Source organism: Siniperca chuatsi, linkage group LG19, assembly GCF_020085105.1.
Source record: "Siniperca chuatsi isolate FFG_IHB_CAS linkage group LG19, ASM2008510v1, whole genome shotgun sequence".
NCBI lineage: Eukaryota > Metazoa > Chordata > Actinopteri > Centrarchiformes > Sinipercidae > Siniperca > Siniperca chuatsi.
The window spans coordinates 20,326,174-20,346,361 of NC_058060.1; the positions used below are offsets into that span (position 1 = coordinate 20,326,174).

General features: G+C 39.0%; 2 protein-coding genes across 4 annotated transcripts; one reads left to right on the forward strand and one right to left on the reverse strand.

Annotated features, from left to right (window-relative positions):
- Positions 1-29: 29 nt before the first annotated feature.
- LOC122866223 (ATP-dependent zinc metalloprotease YME1L1-like) lies at positions 30-10,078 on the reverse strand. 2 transcript variants are annotated; one of them, XM_044175577.1, is made up of 18 exons: positions 9,879-10,078; positions 9,095-9,214; positions 8,102-8,270; positions 7,805-7,906; positions 7,578-7,687; positions 7,218-7,368; positions 5,918-6,001; positions 5,220-5,393; positions 4,924-5,076; positions 4,702-4,834; positions 4,540-4,602; positions 3,878-3,990; positions 3,370-3,525; positions 3,042-3,193; positions 2,789-2,915; positions 2,112-2,185; positions 1,638-1,724; positions 30-1,515 (listed from the first exon to the last, which is right to left on the reverse strand). In XM_044175577.1, exons 1-18 carry the CDS (start codon positions 9,912-9,914, stop codon positions 1,375-1,377), a joined length of 2,145 nt encoding a protein of 714 aa, XP_044031512.1. In that variant the 5' UTR covers positions 9,915-10,078; the 3' UTR covers positions 30-1,374. The 2 variants fall into 2 exon arrangements, with proteins under 2 accessions (XP_044031512.1, XP_044031511.1); XM_044175576.1 differs by having other exon boundaries at positions 5,894-6,001.
- Positions 10,079-10,262: 184 nt separating this feature from the next.
- mastl (microtubule associated serine/threonine kinase-like) lies at positions 10,263-18,052 on the forward strand. Of its 2 annotated transcripts, XM_044175574.1 has the most exons (13): positions 10,263-10,810; positions 10,902-11,039; positions 11,139-11,278; positions 11,389-11,477; positions 11,578-11,684; positions 11,788-11,947; positions 12,143-12,291; positions 12,675-13,730; positions 14,747-14,888; positions 15,032-15,046; positions 16,065-16,178; positions 16,387-16,488; positions 17,058-18,052. In XM_044175574.1, exons 1-13 carry the CDS (start codon positions 10,643-10,645, stop codon positions 17,213-17,215), a joined length of 2,538 nt encoding a protein of 845 aa, XP_044031509.1. In that variant the 5' UTR covers positions 10,263-10,642; the 3' UTR covers positions 17,216-18,052. The 2 variants fall into 2 exon arrangements, with proteins under 2 accessions (XP_044031509.1, XP_044031510.1); XM_044175575.1 differs by lacking the exon at positions 15,032-15,046 and having other exon boundaries at positions 10,292-10,810.
- Positions 18,053-20,188: the final 2,136 nt, after the last annotated feature.

Below are 20,188 nucleotides of genomic sequence, written 5' to 3' on the forward strand. Positions count from 1 at the left end.
TTAATTTGAGTTTGCACTGAACACATTCATGAGTAAGAGTAACCTTTATTTGAGCTTCAAGAAGGCCTTTGTCTAAATCAACAAATAGAAGCACAAAGCTCCTTTCACACGCTTACAGTATATATACATTTCCGCTCATTTATCACTTACAGGTGAGCTTAGAATAGGGCATGAGGGCCTATCACTAATTTCAAGAAAATAGGACACACCTTTGGGCACTTAAATAAATTAAGAACACACAAAATAGATAGCATATGGTAGATGTAACTGAAAGACATCATTTAGAGAAAAAAAAATTTATATGAAGAGTTCAACAAGAACAGAGGTATCACCTGTACCTTGCTACAGCCAAATGGTACGTTCTAGATTGAGGTACTTTAAGGTCCGATGGTCCACCAGTCTGTACAAATTTAAAATGAGACATGGATACATAAATTAAATCACCATTCACCTCACCTTTATTAACCATGATCTTTGTCAAATGCATTTGCTTTATAAACTTGTTATGATACCAAATATGACTGATCTCTAAAACTACTACAGAGGTAATTTGTCTTGAAAGTAGAGGACAAAAGGACCCTTATGAAACCTCAAATATCTTTGTGAACTGTAGTAGACAACCTTGTGGAGAACAAATATTTATTTTCATCCAATTAAAAAGGCGGGGTATGCGATTCTGGAGAAATCCAAATACCACGACAAATGCCATGATATAGAGCGAACAGCGACACAGCAAGTAATATAACTAACGTTAACTAGGTTGTGGGTTAGCAAACTGTCCCTAAAGTTGCTGCTGCGAAACTAACGCACAGAGAGGACGAGATGGTTTCCCAGAGCCAGTACACCAGCTCCAGACAGCGATACTCACAACTCTCCTGCTACTATAGCTAACATCACAACAGCATATCTTCTGTCCGTGGGCAAGTCATTTAACGTTACCTGACACACAAATCATGTCTGGAATGGCTGAAATAGTGTTTTGAGGCCCAGTCTGAGCCACTTTATTTCCCATTTACAGAGCCAGGGCTGTGTACAAAGACCAGAGTTTTTTTCAGCGCACACACTGAACGGACTGTGAGGAGATATTCACTGAATTTGACAAAAAGACGTGTATTGGATTAGAATCGCATACCACACCTTTAAACTGTGAAGTGCTTTAAAAATCGCTGTGAAGTCTTCTCTACAAGAAATGCAAGACAAATGTAAATTAATAAAATAAAAATGTATATAAAGGGGTGAAATTTCGGTGTCATCTTGACAGTGATAATCAGAGGGATACAAACAAATGAAATACAAGGCCTCCAAAAGACCTGTGTGCAATTGCACAGCTTCATATATACATGATACAAGAGTCTAAAATATCTACTGAGGTATCTAGTGGTCCAGTGATTTGCCCTCCAGCACCATCTTGATCTCTTTGGCATCCAGAGTTTCATATCTTAGCAGGGCATCAGCTAGCGTCTTGTGCTCTTTACTATAAGTCTTCAGGATGTTTTTAGCACGATCATATGAGCCCTGGATGAAGAGAAAAATTGGTGAATCAGAAATTGATAAAGAAAGAGATGTTATAACTAATCTGTATTAATATATCTGTAAATTAAACATAGTTAATTTGAGAGTGCTGTGGGAAAACTCACTTTCAGTAAAGCCCTGACTTCTTGTTCGATGGCAGCTTGTGTCTCGGGGCTCTGCTTGGTTACGTCACCGTAGGTCATGACACCAAGCTGCAAAAAAAGAAAGAAAGAAGAAAAAACACAAATTACATCCTTAGGTTGAATGAACAATAGACCTTCTCATGCATTTGTCACTTGTAGTTACTGATCATTATACCTGTGAGAGTCAGACAGAGAGTTTCATTGTCTTAGGTGTAATTATGTTATAGTAATGTTAGAGGACTACAGGTTTTCATTCCAATGTCACAATAAATCAGTGTCCCAGTCTCTGATGCTCAGAAGTAGAAATGTTATTATCTCCACCCATTGTAAGCCTGGAAGGGATCATGCGTTCGGCTGTGTTTGTGTGTGTGTCTGTCCGCAGCTAATCTTGCATACTACTGGACCTACTTATTGGAAAGGATGTTCACTCATCAATCACACAAATTAAAATTTTACCTTGTCACTCATGCCGAACCTGGTCACCATCATTTTTGCTATTTTGGTTGCTCCATCGAAGTCGCTGGAGGCTCCTAAAATGCACAGTAACATGAAAAGATTGAAACCAGTGCTGTGTTACAAACGACCAAAGCATACAATCAATATTTTAAGACATGTACTATAATGACCTAGACACACACACACTCATAAAAAAGTTGCAATGTTTATGTAGTTTTCACTTGTATTTTTAATTGCAAGTCAGTATTTATTATTATTATTATTATTATTATTATTATTATTATTATTATATTATCATCATCATCATCATGTTATCTGTATATATTCTAATAGCACATTTTTTCTGTTTATATTTTATTTCACACAATGCTAACATCTGTTTCCCATGTCAATAAAGCCCAACTGAATTGAATTACTATAATATTTCACTGTAGTATAGCAGTTATGTGAGACTTTGTTTCATACAAGGAAAAGTATTACTTGATGAAAATGAAAAGTATGCATTCATCCTGAGGATACCAATCTGTCAAAATTCTTTGAAACCACACAAATGTGCTTTTTGCAGTACATACACTGCTCTGATCAACTTTTTAAGTGTCAGGTTAGGTTTTTTTATCTTTAACAGCACTTCTGGTCCTGAAATGACACCCAAGCATCAAGTTCTATTATTCCCACACCAGTAGTGATGTAGTCATCTCCAAAGATGAGCTCCTCTGCTACTCGACCGCCCATACTGACATCCATCTGAGCCAGCAGCTGGGCTCTTGTCTCACTCCAACGGTCATTCTCTGGGAGCATGGACACCTAGAGGACAGTGACAAGGACAACATTGATTAGCTTTAGTTTTATAGTTTTATTTTGAACAAAAAATGACACAAACAGCAGTGGTAAATAGTATGAGATATATTGCAAAGCCACAAAAAAGCTCACATGGCCGAGAGTTGGGCCTCTAGGCATGATAGTGGCCTTATTGATGGGCATTGCATCTTTGGTGAAATAGGCAACAATGGCATGGCCGGACTCATGGTATGCTGTAATGGTCTTATTCTTCTTGTCGATTTGAACACTCTTCCTCTCAGGACCTGGTATGAAAAAAACAAAAAAAGAGAAGGATGTTAAGTGATTAAAACAAAAACTCCCATTCATGTTATCTCTTGTTGACATTCTTCCTGTCACCTAACTAGAGTGTGTCTAGGTAATCTGTCTCGTCATGTGACGTGAGGGATGCAGAGCAGATATAAACACTGTGTCTATTCACCCATGAGGATCTTATCCTTAGCAAACTCCAGATCCTTCATTGTGACCATCTCTTTCCCGTCCACGGCCGCCTTCAGGGCTGCCTGGTTGACCAGGTTTTCCAGCTCTGCCCCAGAAAAGCCCACTGTGCCCCGGGCAATAATCTCCGCATCCACAGCTGTACAGGAACAAATACAATAGAAAATGCCTTCTTTATGGTTTCTTTGAAGGTGATCAGTGTTCAAGAGACAATGGTGTCCTTTACATAGATGGCAAACAAAGGTATTCTCACAGGCTAACAGCTTTGAAGGCTTTAAAATAGTTTCAATTGATAAGGAGAGCTGATGTTTCTGCAAAGTTTGCAGGATTTTCTCACTAATATCGCATAAATTGCCAATTAAAAATTGCTTCTAAAATACTAACAAAAATATAAAAATCTGAATCAGAAATACTTTATTGATCCCCGAGGGGAAAGATTTTCTTTGTGAGATATTACATATATTCTTTTATATTTTTCCACTGAGACCTACCAGGGTCCATTGTGGTCTTGGAGAGGTACCAGTTGAGAATTTCAGTGCGTCCTTTCACATCTGGGTGAGGGACCGTCACCTGCATGTCAAACCTTCCTGGCCTTATCAGAGCGCTGAAAAGTAGTAGCAAAGTCGTATTAATTAAGATTCATAGTACATAGATGATTAATTTCTGTTAAATTACTCAACTTTACTGCATTAAAACCCAAATGCCATGTGAAACTGGTTGTTTGTTTCTGTGCTTGTGTCCCATAATAATGTTTGAATAATGTTTGCAATAAGATTTTATTATTTTCATCAAATACGATGAGTTTTGAATAGTGTGAAGTATGTTTTCAGATACTCAAATTAAGTTTTGGGTTTGAATTCACTCTCATTGTATAAATGGACATTTAAGCAAATGTCAAAAACAGAGTTGTTAGAGTTGTTTCCACTTCACAGCACATTTTAATTAACTTCCCATGAGAATGTGTAAATAAAAATCACTGTGTGACTTTAAAGTTGTTGTCTTAGTGTAGTTGATATGAAACAGGCATTGAATTTATTTCAAACTGGTTATTCAACAGTAGGTTATTGTACTTAAATAAGGAAATTAAAGCCCAGGTTAAAAAATAAAAAATAAAAATAATATACATATGTGTGTGTGTGAAATGTAAACATACGTATCCAAAGCCTCTGCAAAGTTTGTAGCACCAATAACGATGACACCTTCATTTGGTTTAAATCTGTAAAATACCAAAACATTGAGAATAGGAAGTGAAAGTTCTTAACAACATTTTATTCAAACTATGCAGTTTTAAAAATGTCAAAGCCAGACAACTGACCCATCCATTTCAGCCAGCAGCTGGTTGATTGTTTGTCTGGAATAGGGATGCATAGGAGACTCGATCCTCTTTCCACCAACGCTGTCCAACTCATCAATGAAGATGACACAGGGAGCATTAGCTTTTGCCTCTTCTGCAAACCACGAAAAAAAAGAGAGATTGTAGTTGTTTGGATACATCCTCAACTGGTTACTCACATTTTCTCACATTCAGCAAACTTACTGAAAAGGTTCCTGATTCGGCTCGCACCAACACCCACAAACATCTCATCAAACTCTGATCCAGAGGCATAGTAGAAAGGCACATCGGCCTCCCCAGCCACAGCCCGTGCTAACAGAGTCTTTCCTGTGCCTGGTGGTCCAACAAGGAGGATCCCTGACAGGATAACAGAGCAAACAAATTAGGATAAAATAACAGCATATCAAGACCACTTGCCAAATTTGTGCATTAGGCTATGTTCCTGGACAATAAAAAAACAGAGGAAATGGGACATATGGAGAAAATATAATATAAAATACCTTTAGGCAACTTTCCACCCAGCACAGTAAACTTCTGGGGGTTCTTGAGAAACTCGACAACCTCTTGTAATTCATTCTTTGCCTCCTCCACCCCTTTGACATGCTCAAATGTCACATTCTTCATCTGGATGGGGTCAACTGCTGAGTCAAGACCAGATGTGGTGCGGAACCTCACTGTAAAATCCCAAAACAACTGACTTAGCACAGTAACACCAGAGAAGCTTCCCATTTATTTACAGTGTCTCAAAATGACAGGCAGTATAACTGCTGGTTACAATATGCACATATGCAAATACAAAGATCCAAATGTATGCTGCTTTTCCACACTTATCGCTTCCAACTATTCGATTTGTTCCAGCACACTGGCATGAAAACATACATAGTTGATAAAGATATTTAAGTATTCTACACAGTGGTATGCAGCAGAATGATCAGTCAAACTCTACATGCACACCACAGGAGAGATATAATGTCTTATCAGCTACACTGTGATGTATTAACCTAAATGTACACGTAAAAAAAAACCATATTGCATCAAATATTTAAGCTAAAAATAGGTTCAAGTAAAACAATCGCTTTTATTTTACAACTTCCTTGGAGACACTAATTGCGATGTGCATGTAGGGTTGTGAGTTGATTTGCAAGTATGGGAAAGAATAGAAACTGAAACAAACCAGCATCAGAAAAGGAGCCTTTACCAGAGAGAAACGGGGTTCTTGATAAGCCATAAATACCAAGAAGTAGGAGGACCAATAGGATCAACCTGGTTCTCCTCAGCGAGTCTGTCAAATCACAGCAGAGACAAAGGTTAGTTAGAAGTCCTTTATATCAATAATAGGATCTCTGTGTTGCCACCCAAAGAAAACCTGGTGCAACTGTTACACTGACTACCAGGGAATCCTTAGGCTATGTCCACACTAATACGTTTTCAGAATCAGAAATACTTTATTGATCCCCGAGGGGAAACTCTTTTGTTACAGCTGCTCACTATCACGTCAATGTACACAGGAAAAGAAGTACTAAGCAAATCAAAATATAATACACTCTAATACAGATCGGATAAATTAAGTACAAAGTGGATATAAGTATAAAAGCTAAATAAGTGTAAGTACAAAAGTGGATTTAGAGGTTGATAGGTTGATAAGTATGCACGGTATAATAATACAATGTAATAATATAAGTAATAAGTAATAGTGCTATAATGAGTACTGTCTAGTTAAGTGTAGCTTATTAAGATGATTATGAGACGGTGGATATTGCACAGCAGTAATAGAAGTATGAATAAATAAATATCTGAAAACAGAGAATATTGCACAATAATTTCAAGTATAGACTGACACTTAGAGGGAGGAGTTAAAGAGTTTGATGGCTACAGGCAGGAATGACTTCCTGTAACGCTCTGTGGTGCTTTTTGGGGGGGATGAGTCTTCCGCTGAAGGTACTCCTTTGTTTGACCAGCACGTTATGGAGTGGGTGGGAGACACTGTCAAAGATGGCATGTTATTTTAAAACAGCGTTTTACGATCTCCGTACACACACAAGTGTTTTAGCACTGTTTCAGAAATAATCTCCATCCAATGACCACGCACGTACACTGGGCATGCGTGTGCCGGTGTAAACAGGAAGCAGATTGTCTACATGTAGGCATTATAAAATGCAGAATTTAACAGCACAACAGCTGCTAGCCTAGACAATAAGGTCTGCAACACCTGAAATTGTTATCCATGTTGAATTAACCGCTGGTAGTCAAGGCTGATGTCGTAACTGATAAGACCTAGTTAGTTTTCAAACTAAAACGGGGTCAGCAGCATTTCAAAAGTCTGGTTTAGGGGTTCAAAAACGCCCGAGTAGCGTGGACGCTAGGCGTAAACGTAGCAAAGGTTATGCATTATAAAAAGAAAATGTATTAGTGTGGATGTAGCCTTAGATTATATAATGTTCCTTTTCTTTCTAAGTGATAATTGTAGCGCCTGATGGCCAAGTAAGTGAGCCACATGCCTTGTGTTCTCTGAGTGAAGGCCTGAGACCTCATGAACCCCTCACTGAAACCCGTCTTGAAAGCCTCCTGCTGGTTGTCTGGAAGGTTCCTTTGTTTCATCAGTTGGTCCAGTGAATTCACCTCTGGCCCCTTTTCCCTCTGAAACAATCCCTGTGAGGGAAACAGTGAAAAATTCGGTTGGAAAACTTCAAAATGTTGTCCTTTTCACTTCTTTACCTGCCCCTAATTATTTTGGTATTACAGAGTGCCTTCCAATAATTAGTGAAAGTCTTGTGTGTACATTCACAAGTAGGTCCCACTAATCTTTCCATCAGACAGAATATTAATGCACAGTTCCAGCTGTTTGTAAACATGCTGACCTTCATGAATGCTGGTGTGTAGGGCTCAGACTCCACCGGACCATCATAACCAGACTCCACTCGTCTGGTCTTTGATCGGAGTGTCTTGAAACCCCGACTCTGGACCCATACTAAATAGAGATACACACGCACAAAAAAAACAAACATTAAACACTACCCTACATGTCAAGCTGTACATACACATAGATAACTAACACACAGCAGGTTATTCAAAGTCAGTTTCTTACCAGGCAAGAATTGTAGCTCTGTGCAAACTTCTTTTAACGGACTGTGGTATTGTCTGTGGAATATTGGGGAGCCAAAAACCCCCAACCTTCTGTGTGAAAACCCTGTCAGACGAAAAGTGCAAAAGGTTTATTTCACTTTACATGATATAGTACATTGCTAAATGCGTAAAATTAGTTTCTCAAGTAACAAATTGTCTTGATAGATACGACAGCTTTTGATAAAGTAAGCTTTGGGCCATTTTCTTAGAAGACAATAAACCTGGGTCGCCTTTCAGCTCAACGGCCAGAACTGCTCACCATGCTTGTTGTGAAAGAAGCTGTCTGCAGAAACGTGACTCGTCCTCCATATCGAAGGAACAGCGGGAGGTTCTTCTGGTCCTGGTGTAGGCAGTAACCTGCTGACCAGCTCATCCAGCTGACTCCCCCTGATCTCTGACAGACCAAGATCCCTCAGACTCACACTGGGCTATGAAGAAAGGATAGCAAAAGTAGGTTATCTAACTACTACGACTGAAACCTTTTCTACGACAGAACACTCCTGGACGAATGAGGGACTACACCGTCGAGGTTATCTACACTTTTGTAAGACAATTATTATGGAAATAATGACATATCACTCTTTCTCTCACTTTTTCAGAGACATATAGAAATTAACATCTTGACAGATATATTGCACAAGTTGGACCTGCTTTTGTACTCTGGGATGTGCAAAATAATTTGTTTGAACATGAAATAGACAGACAACTTGTCAGGTACTGGTAGGCTTAAAAATACATGTCTTGTAAAATTGAAAAACACTTAAGTATGGATTTTTAAAGCATAATGCTTATATGGTTATTACTGTGTGTTTAAGAAAATGCTGCTGCTGAAGACAGACATGCATCCTCTGCCTTATTTACAATGTTTATTTTTTCGACAGGAAAACTTTTTGGATAAAGGATGAAAACCCAATATAAAACAGCTTTAGTAAAGATTCAGTAAAGTTCACTCATGAGAAATTTGTCTTGCTTTATGTGTTTGATCAATGTGTAACCCTCCTGAAAAGAGGGTCCTCCCTCACTTGCAAAAACTGATGTCAGACAAATTCCATGATGTTATTGGCTACAGATCTATTGTTTACCATAGGTTGTCCAATGTAACCAGTGTTCAGTATACATTTTTTCTTTTTCAGCATTACCAACAAAGTAAAAAAAAATCTGGGTATGTGAAGACATTAAAGTTCAGACCAAAGTCATTGATGATTATGTACTCTCATAGAATCATGCCATTTATCTGTGGTGACCATCTCACCTCTTTTAGAAATGAACTGTGCTCTGGGATGAAGTCTTTGTGCAGGGTCTGGACTGAAGCTGTGGCTGAGTTCTTCAGAGAGTGGAGGGCATTGATGAGCTGGCTGAGGGGCAGTATCATCTGGCAGATACATCAACAGAGGAGGGTGAAGAACAGCCTCTCAGCAAATGGTGACATGTATAATCTTACATTTATTATGTACTAAACGCTCAGATAAGTTAATGTTTAAAGAACTATTTCAGTTTTGGTGGATTTAAAGTAAATCTTCCAGACAGGGCCGTGGGACAGGACTGTTATTCAAGCGGACTCTCCACTGCTCTCCACCAAACAGAGAGGATATGGCCCTCATACGTCAGATGTATGCGAGTTATGTAACCTCAACTCCGTGAAAATGAAGTTAGCACCCATCAATTCACTGTAAGCCTTGTTCTTCCCATACTTATCAGATGGTAAAGTAATGACCAAAAACCGCACGTACACAGCTTGTCGCGGCTCCCTGTTTTATAGCTTACTAACACGTAGACAACGTGACATAAGCGTGGGCTGATTATGGAGAAACCTACCGTTGACTTGTTAATGCTAACATTAGCCGAGCTAAGTTGTTATTGGCCGTAAGAGAAGACATGATATAACTTAAACAACGCCAGACAGATCCTCTTGTTGCTATAACTCTCATAACAGTCCTTCCTGGGCAACGTTGTCATTGTAACTAAAGGACAGATACGTTGACAGAAGAGCACACATAAGCTAGCTAAATCAAAAGGCTGTTATCCAGTCGGCTTACCTGCTGAGGCTGAAACGACGTTGACAGTGAAAACATTTTTGACGAATTCAAAATCAGGCCTTGGAGGATTGATGTATGAGGAGAAATCCTCTGTATAACTTAAATGAACGAGTCCTCTCTGAAGCGGTGTCCTTTTGTTTTCCTTGTTACACAACTTTCAGCAGCTTATCTTACAGCAGCAAATGGATTCTCCGGCATCTGAGGTCATATGGACTACAAAGTGACGTCAAGTCGAATTACTACCGGTGCAGCTTGCATCACTTGTTGAACTCAAATCGAAAGTTTATTAAAATTAGATTAAATGCTTAACCAGTATATGACAAAAAACATGACTTTTTTTGAATTTTCTCATTATGTGTCTTACAGGAAAAACTTGGCTGGGCTGGCTTGGCTGTTATTACACAGTTTCTATATTTACTTCTTGTGTCTGTTCCTGACTGCCTGACTAAAATTACAATGTCGAAAATATGAATATCGTTCCATTATCTTATTTTGACAAATGGTAATACAATTGATAATTTTACAGCAAAAATTAATAACTAACACTTAATTACTGCACACGTCAGGAGCATTTCATGCTTTGCATACAGGCAGTTACTTGTACAACTAAATGAAATGAACGTCAGAGGACCCCGCGAGAAAGCAGTGGAATTCAAAATTTCAAAACAAACCCGAGAGTGTTGTTTTATAATGCAAGTGTTTACTCTGAGCTAGCTGACTGTTACAGACACAGCCCAGTTCCTCATTTGAACTTTAGTAATAACATGGACGCAGATGAAAAGCACGACTCCAGTACTAATGACAAATCGGTGGATATTCCTAAACCGCCGTCAATCGAGGATTTCATCGTTTTGAAGCCCATCAGCCGCGGTGCTTTTGGCAAGGTCTACCTCGCACGGAAGAAGTGCAATGCGCGATTATACGCCATTAAGGTGAGTCTCTTTGGTCTTTGACAACTTTGAGTCATTTAATGATACTCATTTTAATTGAAAATACTCTCAATTTGTTTGTTTATTTCTTTAGGTGATGAAGAAAGCAGACATGGTTGATAAAAATATGACGGGTCAGATGAAGGCAGAGAGAGATGCACTTGCTCTGAGCAAAAGCCCTTTTGTGGTTCACCTGTTTTACTCCCTTCAGACAGCCACCAAGATTTATCTGGTAACACATAGTGGCAAAATGCACAAAACACATTTACAATAACTATTTTGTATTATTTGTTTAGCTGTTATTAAATCTTTATTTTCACGTTGCTTACAGGTAATGGAATACCTTATTGGTGGAGATGTCAAGTCTCTGCTTCACATCTATGGGTATTTTGACCAGGATATGTCTGTAAAATACATTTCAGAGGTTGCGTTGGCTTTGGACTATCTCCATCGCCATGGTATAATCCACAGGTACTTTGACACAATTTCTTCAGGTGTTGTTAAATGCGTATAACACTGATTTTTTTTTTGGATGAGATTTATTGTGTTACCTGGAATTTACCTGAATTCTAACTTTTTAGGGACTTGAAGCCAGACAACATGCTGATATCCAACAAAGGTCACATCAAACTAACAGACTTCGGCCTTTCTAAAGTCAAGCTTGACAGAGGTATGAAGTCTCATCAGCTTGACACTTGAACAAATTGCGACCATCACCACTAGTAATGTTAGTAATATATTCTTTATTTTATCTCTGTGCTCTCTACCAGAGCTGAGTCTTATGGATATCCTTACTACTCCATCCTTGGCTAAACCAAAAAAAGATTACTTCCGCACCCCGGGTCAAGTCCTTTCCTTAATCAGCTCCCTTGGATTTGTAAGTGGATTTATATAATTTCGCATAGAGAGATGTCCTGTTTGCATGCTTCATGCATAGTTTGTATTGTATAATGAATCTTCCTTAATTTTATCAAACCCAGAATACACCTGCAGGAGAAGGCAAACGTCACTGCAGCGCATCTGCTGTGTCCAGTCCCATGTCCTGTGGCAAAATAAAACGGAAAAACAACTCTCTGGGTTCTCCCTTGATGAAGAAAAAAGATCAGCTGTACTCTCCGACTCGCTACCCTTGGAAAATGGGTATGTCATGGTAGATATCCCAGAGATATCCTCTTGGATTTTTTTTTTTGTTTTTCATTCATTAATCTTGTGCAAGGACTATTTAATCATTTATTAAAAAGCAGGTGCATAATATAGCTTCCTGATGAGATCTTGGCAATGAAAATGTGTGTCAAATACATTAAGTGTTTTGGTTTATCTGTATTGTCTCCATAGGACCAAACAACATTGTGTTTAGTCCTCATAACCTGGCGAAAAATCTGACTCCCACACTGCTGAAGACCAGGAAGAGGTTTGAGACGATGAGTGCAGGCAGCACCACCGACACTGAAGGTGGCATCAGTCCACTGTGGGAGTGTGAGGAGGTCAGTGATTGTAAAACTATAACTGTATGTAATTTATGACCCACTAAACAATGTTATGTTTTGATTAGGGGTGTCCTGACCAACTTTGTTGCCCCAAAATCTTAATTTAAGTAATTTAATATTAGGGATCTGTGAAGTGATGCTTTTTTCCCCTAATTTTAAAATAGTTACCCATTGCAGACATTTTAGCCTCTTTTGTATAATGTCTGTAATGACATACAACAGCTGGTGTACATGTAAGGGGATAAAATTAACAAAGGATTGGAATTTGATTGGTTTTAATACTGATCAATTGAAATATGCCATCATCAGTTCATATACTGATCTTTCAGATTGGTTCATTCCTTGTGACGATCATTTTCCTTTTTATCTTTCTTCTTCAGAAAGAAAATGAACATACTAATGAACAGAAGGGGAAAGGACACTCAGAGTCCAAAGGGCCTGAACAGGACTGTACGTCCACAAAACAAGACACATTTGGCTTCTCTGCTAAGGCCACCAGCAATCGGTCAAAAAAGTCAAATCCAGATCATCTTTCAGGAAAGAGGCCTCACACCAACAAACCGGGGTCTGTTTCCACAGCTCGGGAGGACTTTTGTCCATCAGCCTCATCTGTAAAGAGAACATTTTCTGATGTTGAGGGAAGTCCCGAGCCATTGGAGATCCAAGCCAAGAAGAGTAATGCACACTACAAGAGATGCTACGAGATTCCAGAAGAAACTGCAAGGTTTCACACTGGCCTGACCGGAACATTTTCCACCATCCAAATAGGTGACTTCATGGCTTCCACTGAGGGGATTGGGTTAGCTGAAGACCGGGTCCCAAATCGCTCCAGTCCCATTGTTGTGGCCAAGAGTCTGTTTTCTGAACTGGAAGAGCCGATAGAGGATGTGTTTGACGACGGAGCCAAAGACTTGTCACATTCAAGTTTCACATCACCAATTGCTGGGAACAGTGACATTTGCAGGAGCTTGAGCCTTGACTCTGACGGGTCTATGCATGAAACGTCTCTCACTATTGACAGCCATGCATCTCTCAAGCCAAACAAGTGTTCCAAAATCAGGAATTCAGCATCATTTGAGGAGCAAGACTCATCCATCACTGAATCACTCCCACAAACTCTATCTGCTGTTACTACTGAAACACCCAAACTTGGTAACTTTGGCCGGAGAGATGAATCTCAGTGTTCCTTTCTTAACCGGCTGCCTGATCTGGCCTGCGGTGTTACACAGTCCCCCTCGTTTCTCAAGCCACGAAATGTTGTAGCTTTCCGTAGCTACTGTAGCTCCATTAACCGCTCCAACATGTCGGGGGTGTCCCGACTTAGCATCGGGTCTGTTGAGGCTATGGAACTGTCCACAACAGCTTCTTATCACTCTACGTCTGGCACTGCAACACCAGTGCAGAAAAGACCCAACTCCAACAGCTCTCTCTATCAGGTAAGCATACAAGGACACAATTCATATTTTATTCTTCTTAAACAGAGCCACGATGTTGGAGAAAAAAGGTTTTGCACCAGCTGTCCAGTTGTAGAACTCCTCATTCAAAGTAGTTAGTACTAGTAACTGCAGGCTAGTGGTACATCTTCCAAGAAAGACCACTAATAAATGTTGTATTTAGCCTTGTTGTTATAAGGTTTGGACATTATGATGTTAACACTTCTACAATATTGTGCAAAATCCAAAAAGATGATATTTTTAGCCACCTTAGTGGCATGGGGATGTCAGTCTTTTGATCTGTCTCAACAACTAATGGGTGGATTGCCACACAATTTGGTACAGATATTCATGGTCCCCAGTTGATCCTAATCCTAAATCTTGAATCCTAATGATCTTTTGGTGAGCCCCTGACTTTTCTTCTGGTGCCACCATGAGGTTGACATTTATGGTTTTTAGTGAAATGTCTCGGCAACTATTGGATGGATTGGAATGAAGTTTGATAGAGACATTCAAGGTCCCCTCAAGATGAATTATAATAACTTTGCTGATCCCCTGAACTTTTCATATAACACCATCATTAGGTCAAATTTGACTTTGTCCTATACGAATGACATTCCCATCAGCCTCAGCTGTATTTTGTGTTTAATTAGCAGATGTCAGCATGCTAACATGCTATACTAAAATGGTAAACATAGTAAACATTATATTGGCTAAACAGCAGCATGTTAGCATTGTCATTGTGAGTTTGTTAGCATGCTGATAATAACATTTTGTACCTAAGTTACAGCCTCATAGAGCCGCTTACATGGTTGCAGTCTTGGAGTCTTGTTTTTATTTGTGCACAGAAGTTATTATCTTGGGCACACAGGATTAAAAATATCATCTTTTGGGACAGAAACGTCACAAAGGTTATTTATTGAAGGGCAGTTGTTTTGGATTACATGTCATGCAGTTTTCGATTCTATTTTTGTCATGTGTCATTTTTCACATTTACTTTCATCTCCTTCTCACATCAGACTCCTCAGTCCATGTCGACCTCTCACACCCCTTTCAGGACTCCAAAGAGTGTCAGAAGGGGTGCGCTGCCTGTTGAGGGTGCACCCATTTTAGGAACTCCTGACTATTTGGCTCCAGAGCTTCTTTTGGGAAAACCACACGGTAAGAAAAGGAAATAAAAAATTCCAAGCACTACAACAATGGCTCTTTTTTAGGTAAAAAAATAGCCCAACACAGTCTTATGGTATTGTCATTGGATGATTGACATTGTAGCCCTTGTGACAGGCATTTTCTTTGAGTTTCAGGACATTGTCAGTGTGGTAAGTTTATAATGATATCACTGTTTTTGCAAGCGAGCTTGCATGATCACACAGCCTGCTAATACGCTAGAAGAAATGAGCTGATTCTTCCCCCATTTTCCTATCCCACTGGTTCTGTTTCTGCCCCTTGGATTGGTGAATAAACTGTGGGCCTGATCAGAGGGAAGGGGACAGCATTTTAAATGTGTGATTAAAAAGGCAAAAAAACAAATGGGATCGTCTCCTAACATTAAACTAACACCATTGTTAACAGTTGGGGAATCAGATTTGTTGAGGAGGCTGATATGCTTTTAACTGGACAAAAGGGTTTTTCTGCTTTTAAAATCTGTGGATTTCTGTAATCCTGGCACAAAGTCAATGTGTAATGGTACTGGCTTAATTTTTGACATTTAGCAACTGACATGCAAAACGTCATCTAATAATAACATATTGATCTGACATGCTGTTATTCATTCAAATGTTAACATGCTGAGGGCAATATTTCCTGTCAGTTGCACAATGTCATTTTGTAGCATGAACAGTCCGTTTGTGACAGGAATGATCCTGTGTGGCAGTATTTATTCATTGGCTGTCAAGTACTTTTCTTAACTCAATAATAAATGGTTATGATAATTGTAATTTAAAGTCCTCACAGTTATTGAGAAGCAACAGTACATCTTTAAAACTGCAATGCTAGACACAGATATCAAGGTGCATGTTTTAGATGTTGAATTTTTGGATTTGCAAAATGACAGTGGAGACAATGGAGATTTGCTTGTTAAAACCTGTCCCATCAAAGTGAATTATTGCTATAAAGTAAATTCCTAATGATCCTCGTCAGTGAGTGTTTCATGTGTGAATGAAGGAATGTAAAGTTCATACCCAGAAGTTGAATCCCTCCATCCTCAGTCTAACTTAGTCCCTGCTTCTGCCACATCGCAGCACAATTAGTGCACACTCTAACAGGAATCACAGGGATAAGTGTGGTATTTGAAGCCAGCAGCTGTATGAAATGTGACTTTTCTTTGCCCCCATCCAGACTTCATGGTGGACTGGTGGGCGCTAGGTGTGTGTCTTTTCGAGTTTCTCACAGGTGTGCCACCTTTCAACGACGAGACGCCTCAGCTGGTCTTCCAGAATATACTCAACAGAGGTGGGTTTGGTTTTCTTTTACAGGAGCATCCAAACCTAAACCACAAAGTGCTCTAAAATATAACATAAAGCCTGTATTTGATGATCAACATGCCTAATATTGCATATTTATATACATTGTTTGATAGTTTTAGTTGAACAAATGAATTGATAATGTTAATGACATGCTTTTGTTGCTTCTTTTACCACTTCACTGTCAACAATTTTAGATATTCCCTGGCCTGAGGAAGAAGAGGAACTGTCTGTAAACTCAAGAAATGCGATTGAAATCCTCCTGACCATGGACATGACAAAACGAGCTGGTCTAAAGGGTGAGGACCACTTTTAATCTTTTTTTTTCTCCAAATTTCAAACATTGTTGGTTCTCAAACCTTCATGAGATTCATGAATTTTACCACATAAAGGTCCACAAGCACAAGTGATCGATTTTATTTATTTATTTGTTTGTATTTTTCACAATCTTAGTTTTTGATCCAATCGATCTATCGATCGATTTTCTGGTGTGCAAGAGCATTGTAGTAAAAACTTGAAACATACCCGATATAATCTAGAGTACACTACAACTAAAGCTAAGTTCGCAGATTTTTCTGAGGCTGTTAAAGACTTTTTTTTTTTTTTTACATTAGTAATGTTTGTAAACACAGTAGGCCCATATTTAAAATTTTGACAAATTCTTAAATTATGTATGAGAACTCTGCTCAAATTTATGTGGTACAAAATGAATGACTGGGCCTTTTTAAGTAGCTGTAGTCAGAGAATTATCCATAGTAAAATGCTAATATTGGCCTTAGTTTCAACACCCATTGTAAGTAAATCTAATTGTAGGACACAAAATTAAATGGGAAGTGTGTTCTGACAATTTTGTCTGAACATCCCCCAGAACTCAAGTGTCATCCCCTGTTTGACGGCTTGGACTGGGACAACCTGCAGAACCAGCCGATGACTTTCATACCTCAGCCAGAGGACGAAACCGACACCTCATACTTTGAGGCAAGAAACAACGCTCAGCACATCGCTGTGTCCGGCTTCAGTCTATAGAGTTACAAACATTAACAGTTGAGTTTTATTAAAGCAGCAGTCAACACATTCTAGCTGTTGATGAGAATGTGTTGTGTGTTGATGAATCACTTGCTTTCATTGTGAAAAACTCAAAAAAATCAGATCCATTATACAAATGAATACACAGGAATGATATGGATTCTGATTCTCTGTTCAAGGTTGTATTATTTTTAACAAGCATTTTACGAATGTGCAATCACCGGTCATAGGAGCCAGAAAAAAGCTGAATCTGTTGACTGCTCAGTTAGTTTAGAGTATGCGTTGTAGAAAGTAAATTTATTTTAAAACTTATTACCATATTATATAGTTATGTCTCTTAAATTAAGTTTCTTCTACTAGCAAAGTACTATTTGCTACTGCTTTTCCTTTTGATAGGCTTTGATGTCTGTGTTGTTATGGTGTTATATTGATTAAACAAAATATTTAAGTTTATGTAACGCTCCAGTTTTTGCTGCACTGTTCATCATTGTAAGGTTCCCCTGCTGTTAGTAGACTGGGTGGGCAGGCCCCCTGAATTCTCTCCTTCAGTTCTACAGTACTGCTGAAGAAAAGCATGCTAATATATTCACGAATAATGTATTTTATATGTAAATCTTGTTGCAAACATTTAGTTTTGTTGTTTTAAGACAGGAATAGTTACTTGGTATTCTAAGAGGACTGTTTTTTTGCTGCTTTTATGTCATTAGTATTTGTAATTTTCACACTACTAGGTTTTTAGATAAGTTCACTAAGTTAGGCTCCCTGCTACCTATGAAATTTTATCTTGTTCACTCTATGAAAAACGTAAAATACAAATAAAATGTGTTTGTAACATGATGTACTTTGTGCCTTATCAAACATCACAATGACAAAAAATGCCACTTAGCGTCTATCTGTTAAATATTGAGCTGCAGCCTGTCAGCTAGCTAGCTTAGCACAAAGACTGGAAACAGCTAGCCTGGATCTGTTCAAAGGTCTATCTTGTTTAGTTAAATCCGTACAAACGTCGAAATTTAAAAATGACAAGTTGTGGTTTTATGTATGGGACTATTTCTTAGTCGGGTTCTTCCTGTGCTAAGCTAACTGCCGTCTAACCTTAGCTTCATATTTGCAATAATGTTCCTGACATGAAAGTGTTATCAATCTTCTGTGACAGCCCTCTTGACTTCCTGTTTGGGCTGTCTTTCCCTTTTTAGGAGGGAAGCAGGAAGTGCATCACTGATTTGTCACCTGTGCTGCTGCTCCTCAGCTATATAAGCTGGTGGATTCAGTCAGTTTCTCTCAGTTTGGGCATGTGGTTTGTTGTTTGGGTTAGGGAGTTTTTTGTGTTTATTTTCTTTGTTTATTGCAATTCACTATACACTGATTCGAACATGCAAAACACTACTGATATTACTGATTTACATACTTTACATTGCTATTGTTTAACTTCTATTTTGTTAAATAAATCTTTAGTTAGTTGTGTGTTGTCCTCTGCTCTTTGTCCTTTCCTTGAGCCGGGCTGTGACAAAGTGGGGGCTCGTCCTAAAGTATTTTATAAGTTGCAAAGTGGTTTACGGTCATCTGTAACTCTACGAAGACTAGGGCTGAGTGTACTTAGTTAGATAGGTATATTAGTTTTAGCTTTGGGTAACATGCATGCGTTGTTGGGTCATTTGGAGGAGTGTCAATGTGAACAGTTGATTGACATCATTGGCAGTTATCAGTCTTTGTTTTTGGATAGGCTACTCCGTCCCACACGTGCTTGATTCAACATGATATCGATATTGGTGATGCTCAGCCCATTAAACAGCGTTTCTATTGGATGTTTCCTGAACATAAGAAATATTAGAATCTGAGGTTACATACATGCTGGATAATGGACTGGTTGAGCCTTCTTCCTCTGCTTGGGCTTCTCCGTGTTTGCTGATTAAAAAGCCAGATGCGTCTTTTAGGGCCTTGCACAGATTTTTGCAAGATTAATGCGGTTACAAAACCAGATTCCTACCCACTACCTAGGTTGAAAGATTGCGTAGATCAAGTCGGGGCAGCAAAATATGTAGGCAAGTTTGACCTTCTGAAAGGGCACTGGAAAGTTCCACTTTCTATACGAGCACAAGAGATTTGCTCGTTCATCACTCCATCTAGTCTCTACAGTTATACTGTTATGCCATTCGGGTTGTGTAATGCACCCGCAACGTTCCAGAGACTCATGAATATGGTTGTTTCTGGCAAGGGTTGTGCAGTGTATCTAGATGACGTCGTCATCTATAGTGACACGTGGGAAAAGCACCTCAGCAGAATACAGGCATAGTTTGAGAGGCTGGTCTGGGCACGTTTAACAGCCAACCTAATTAAATGTGAGTTCGCTAGAGCCACTGTTACATATCTGGGAAAAGTGGTGGGGCAACGTGAAGTGCGGCCAATGGATGCAAAGATTACAGCCATTAATACTTATCCAACCCCCTCTACCAAATAATTAACGCACTTCCTTATGGTTTATGGTATGGCTGGCTACTACCGTGACTAAGTTTTCCTCTGTTGTGGCTCCACTTACAGTGTTTGACCAGTTTAAGAGATTACTGTGCTTGGCACCAGTACTTGCTGCTCTTCGGTTAGGGGAACCATTCCAGCTCCAAGTTGATGCCAGCAATGTTGGTGCTGGTGTGGTCTTGATGCAAGCAGATGTAAATGATTAAATCTGTCTGTCAGCTCCTTTTCTGGGAAGGAAAAGTAGGTTTAAGTCTCATCAGTTACACTATTCTGTGATAGAGAAAGAAGCTCTTGTGCTTGTTTGAGCCCTCCAACATTTTGACATGTAGCTATTGTTTAACTTATGTTTTGTTAAATAAATCTTTAGTAAGAAAGTCATGTTTTGTCCTTTCCTTGAGCCTGGCTGTGACACTTCTCATATAACTCTCGGAAAGAAAGCAAATAAAAATTATTTCCCAAAATGTATAACAATTTATTTAAAATAATCTGAACAAATTAAAA

Coding starts and splice junctions, on each gene's coding strand:
- LOC122866223 (XM_044175576.1), bottom strand. CDS start 9,914: ATGTTTTCACTGTCAACGTCGTTTCAGCCTCAGCAG. Junction 7,688..7,804: donor AGAGCTACAATTCTTGCCTG/GTAAGAAACTGA, acceptor ATCTCTATTTAG/TATGGGTCCAGAGTCGGGGT. Junction 7,369..7,577: donor ACACACCAGCATTCATGAAG/GTCAGCATGTTT, acceptor TTTCCCTCACAG/GGATTGTTTCAGAGGGAAAA.
- mastl (XM_044175574.1), top strand. CDS start 10,643: ATGGACGCAGATGAAAAGCACGACTCCAGTACTAATGACAAATCGGTG. Junction 11,685..11,787: donor TAATCAGCTCCCTTGGATTT/GTAAGTGGATTT, acceptor TATCAAACCCAG/AATACACCTGCAGGAGAAGG. Junction 12,292..12,674: donor CACTGTGGGAGTGTGAGGAG/GTCAGTGATTGT, acceptor TTTCTTCTTCAG/AAAGAAAATGAACATACTAA.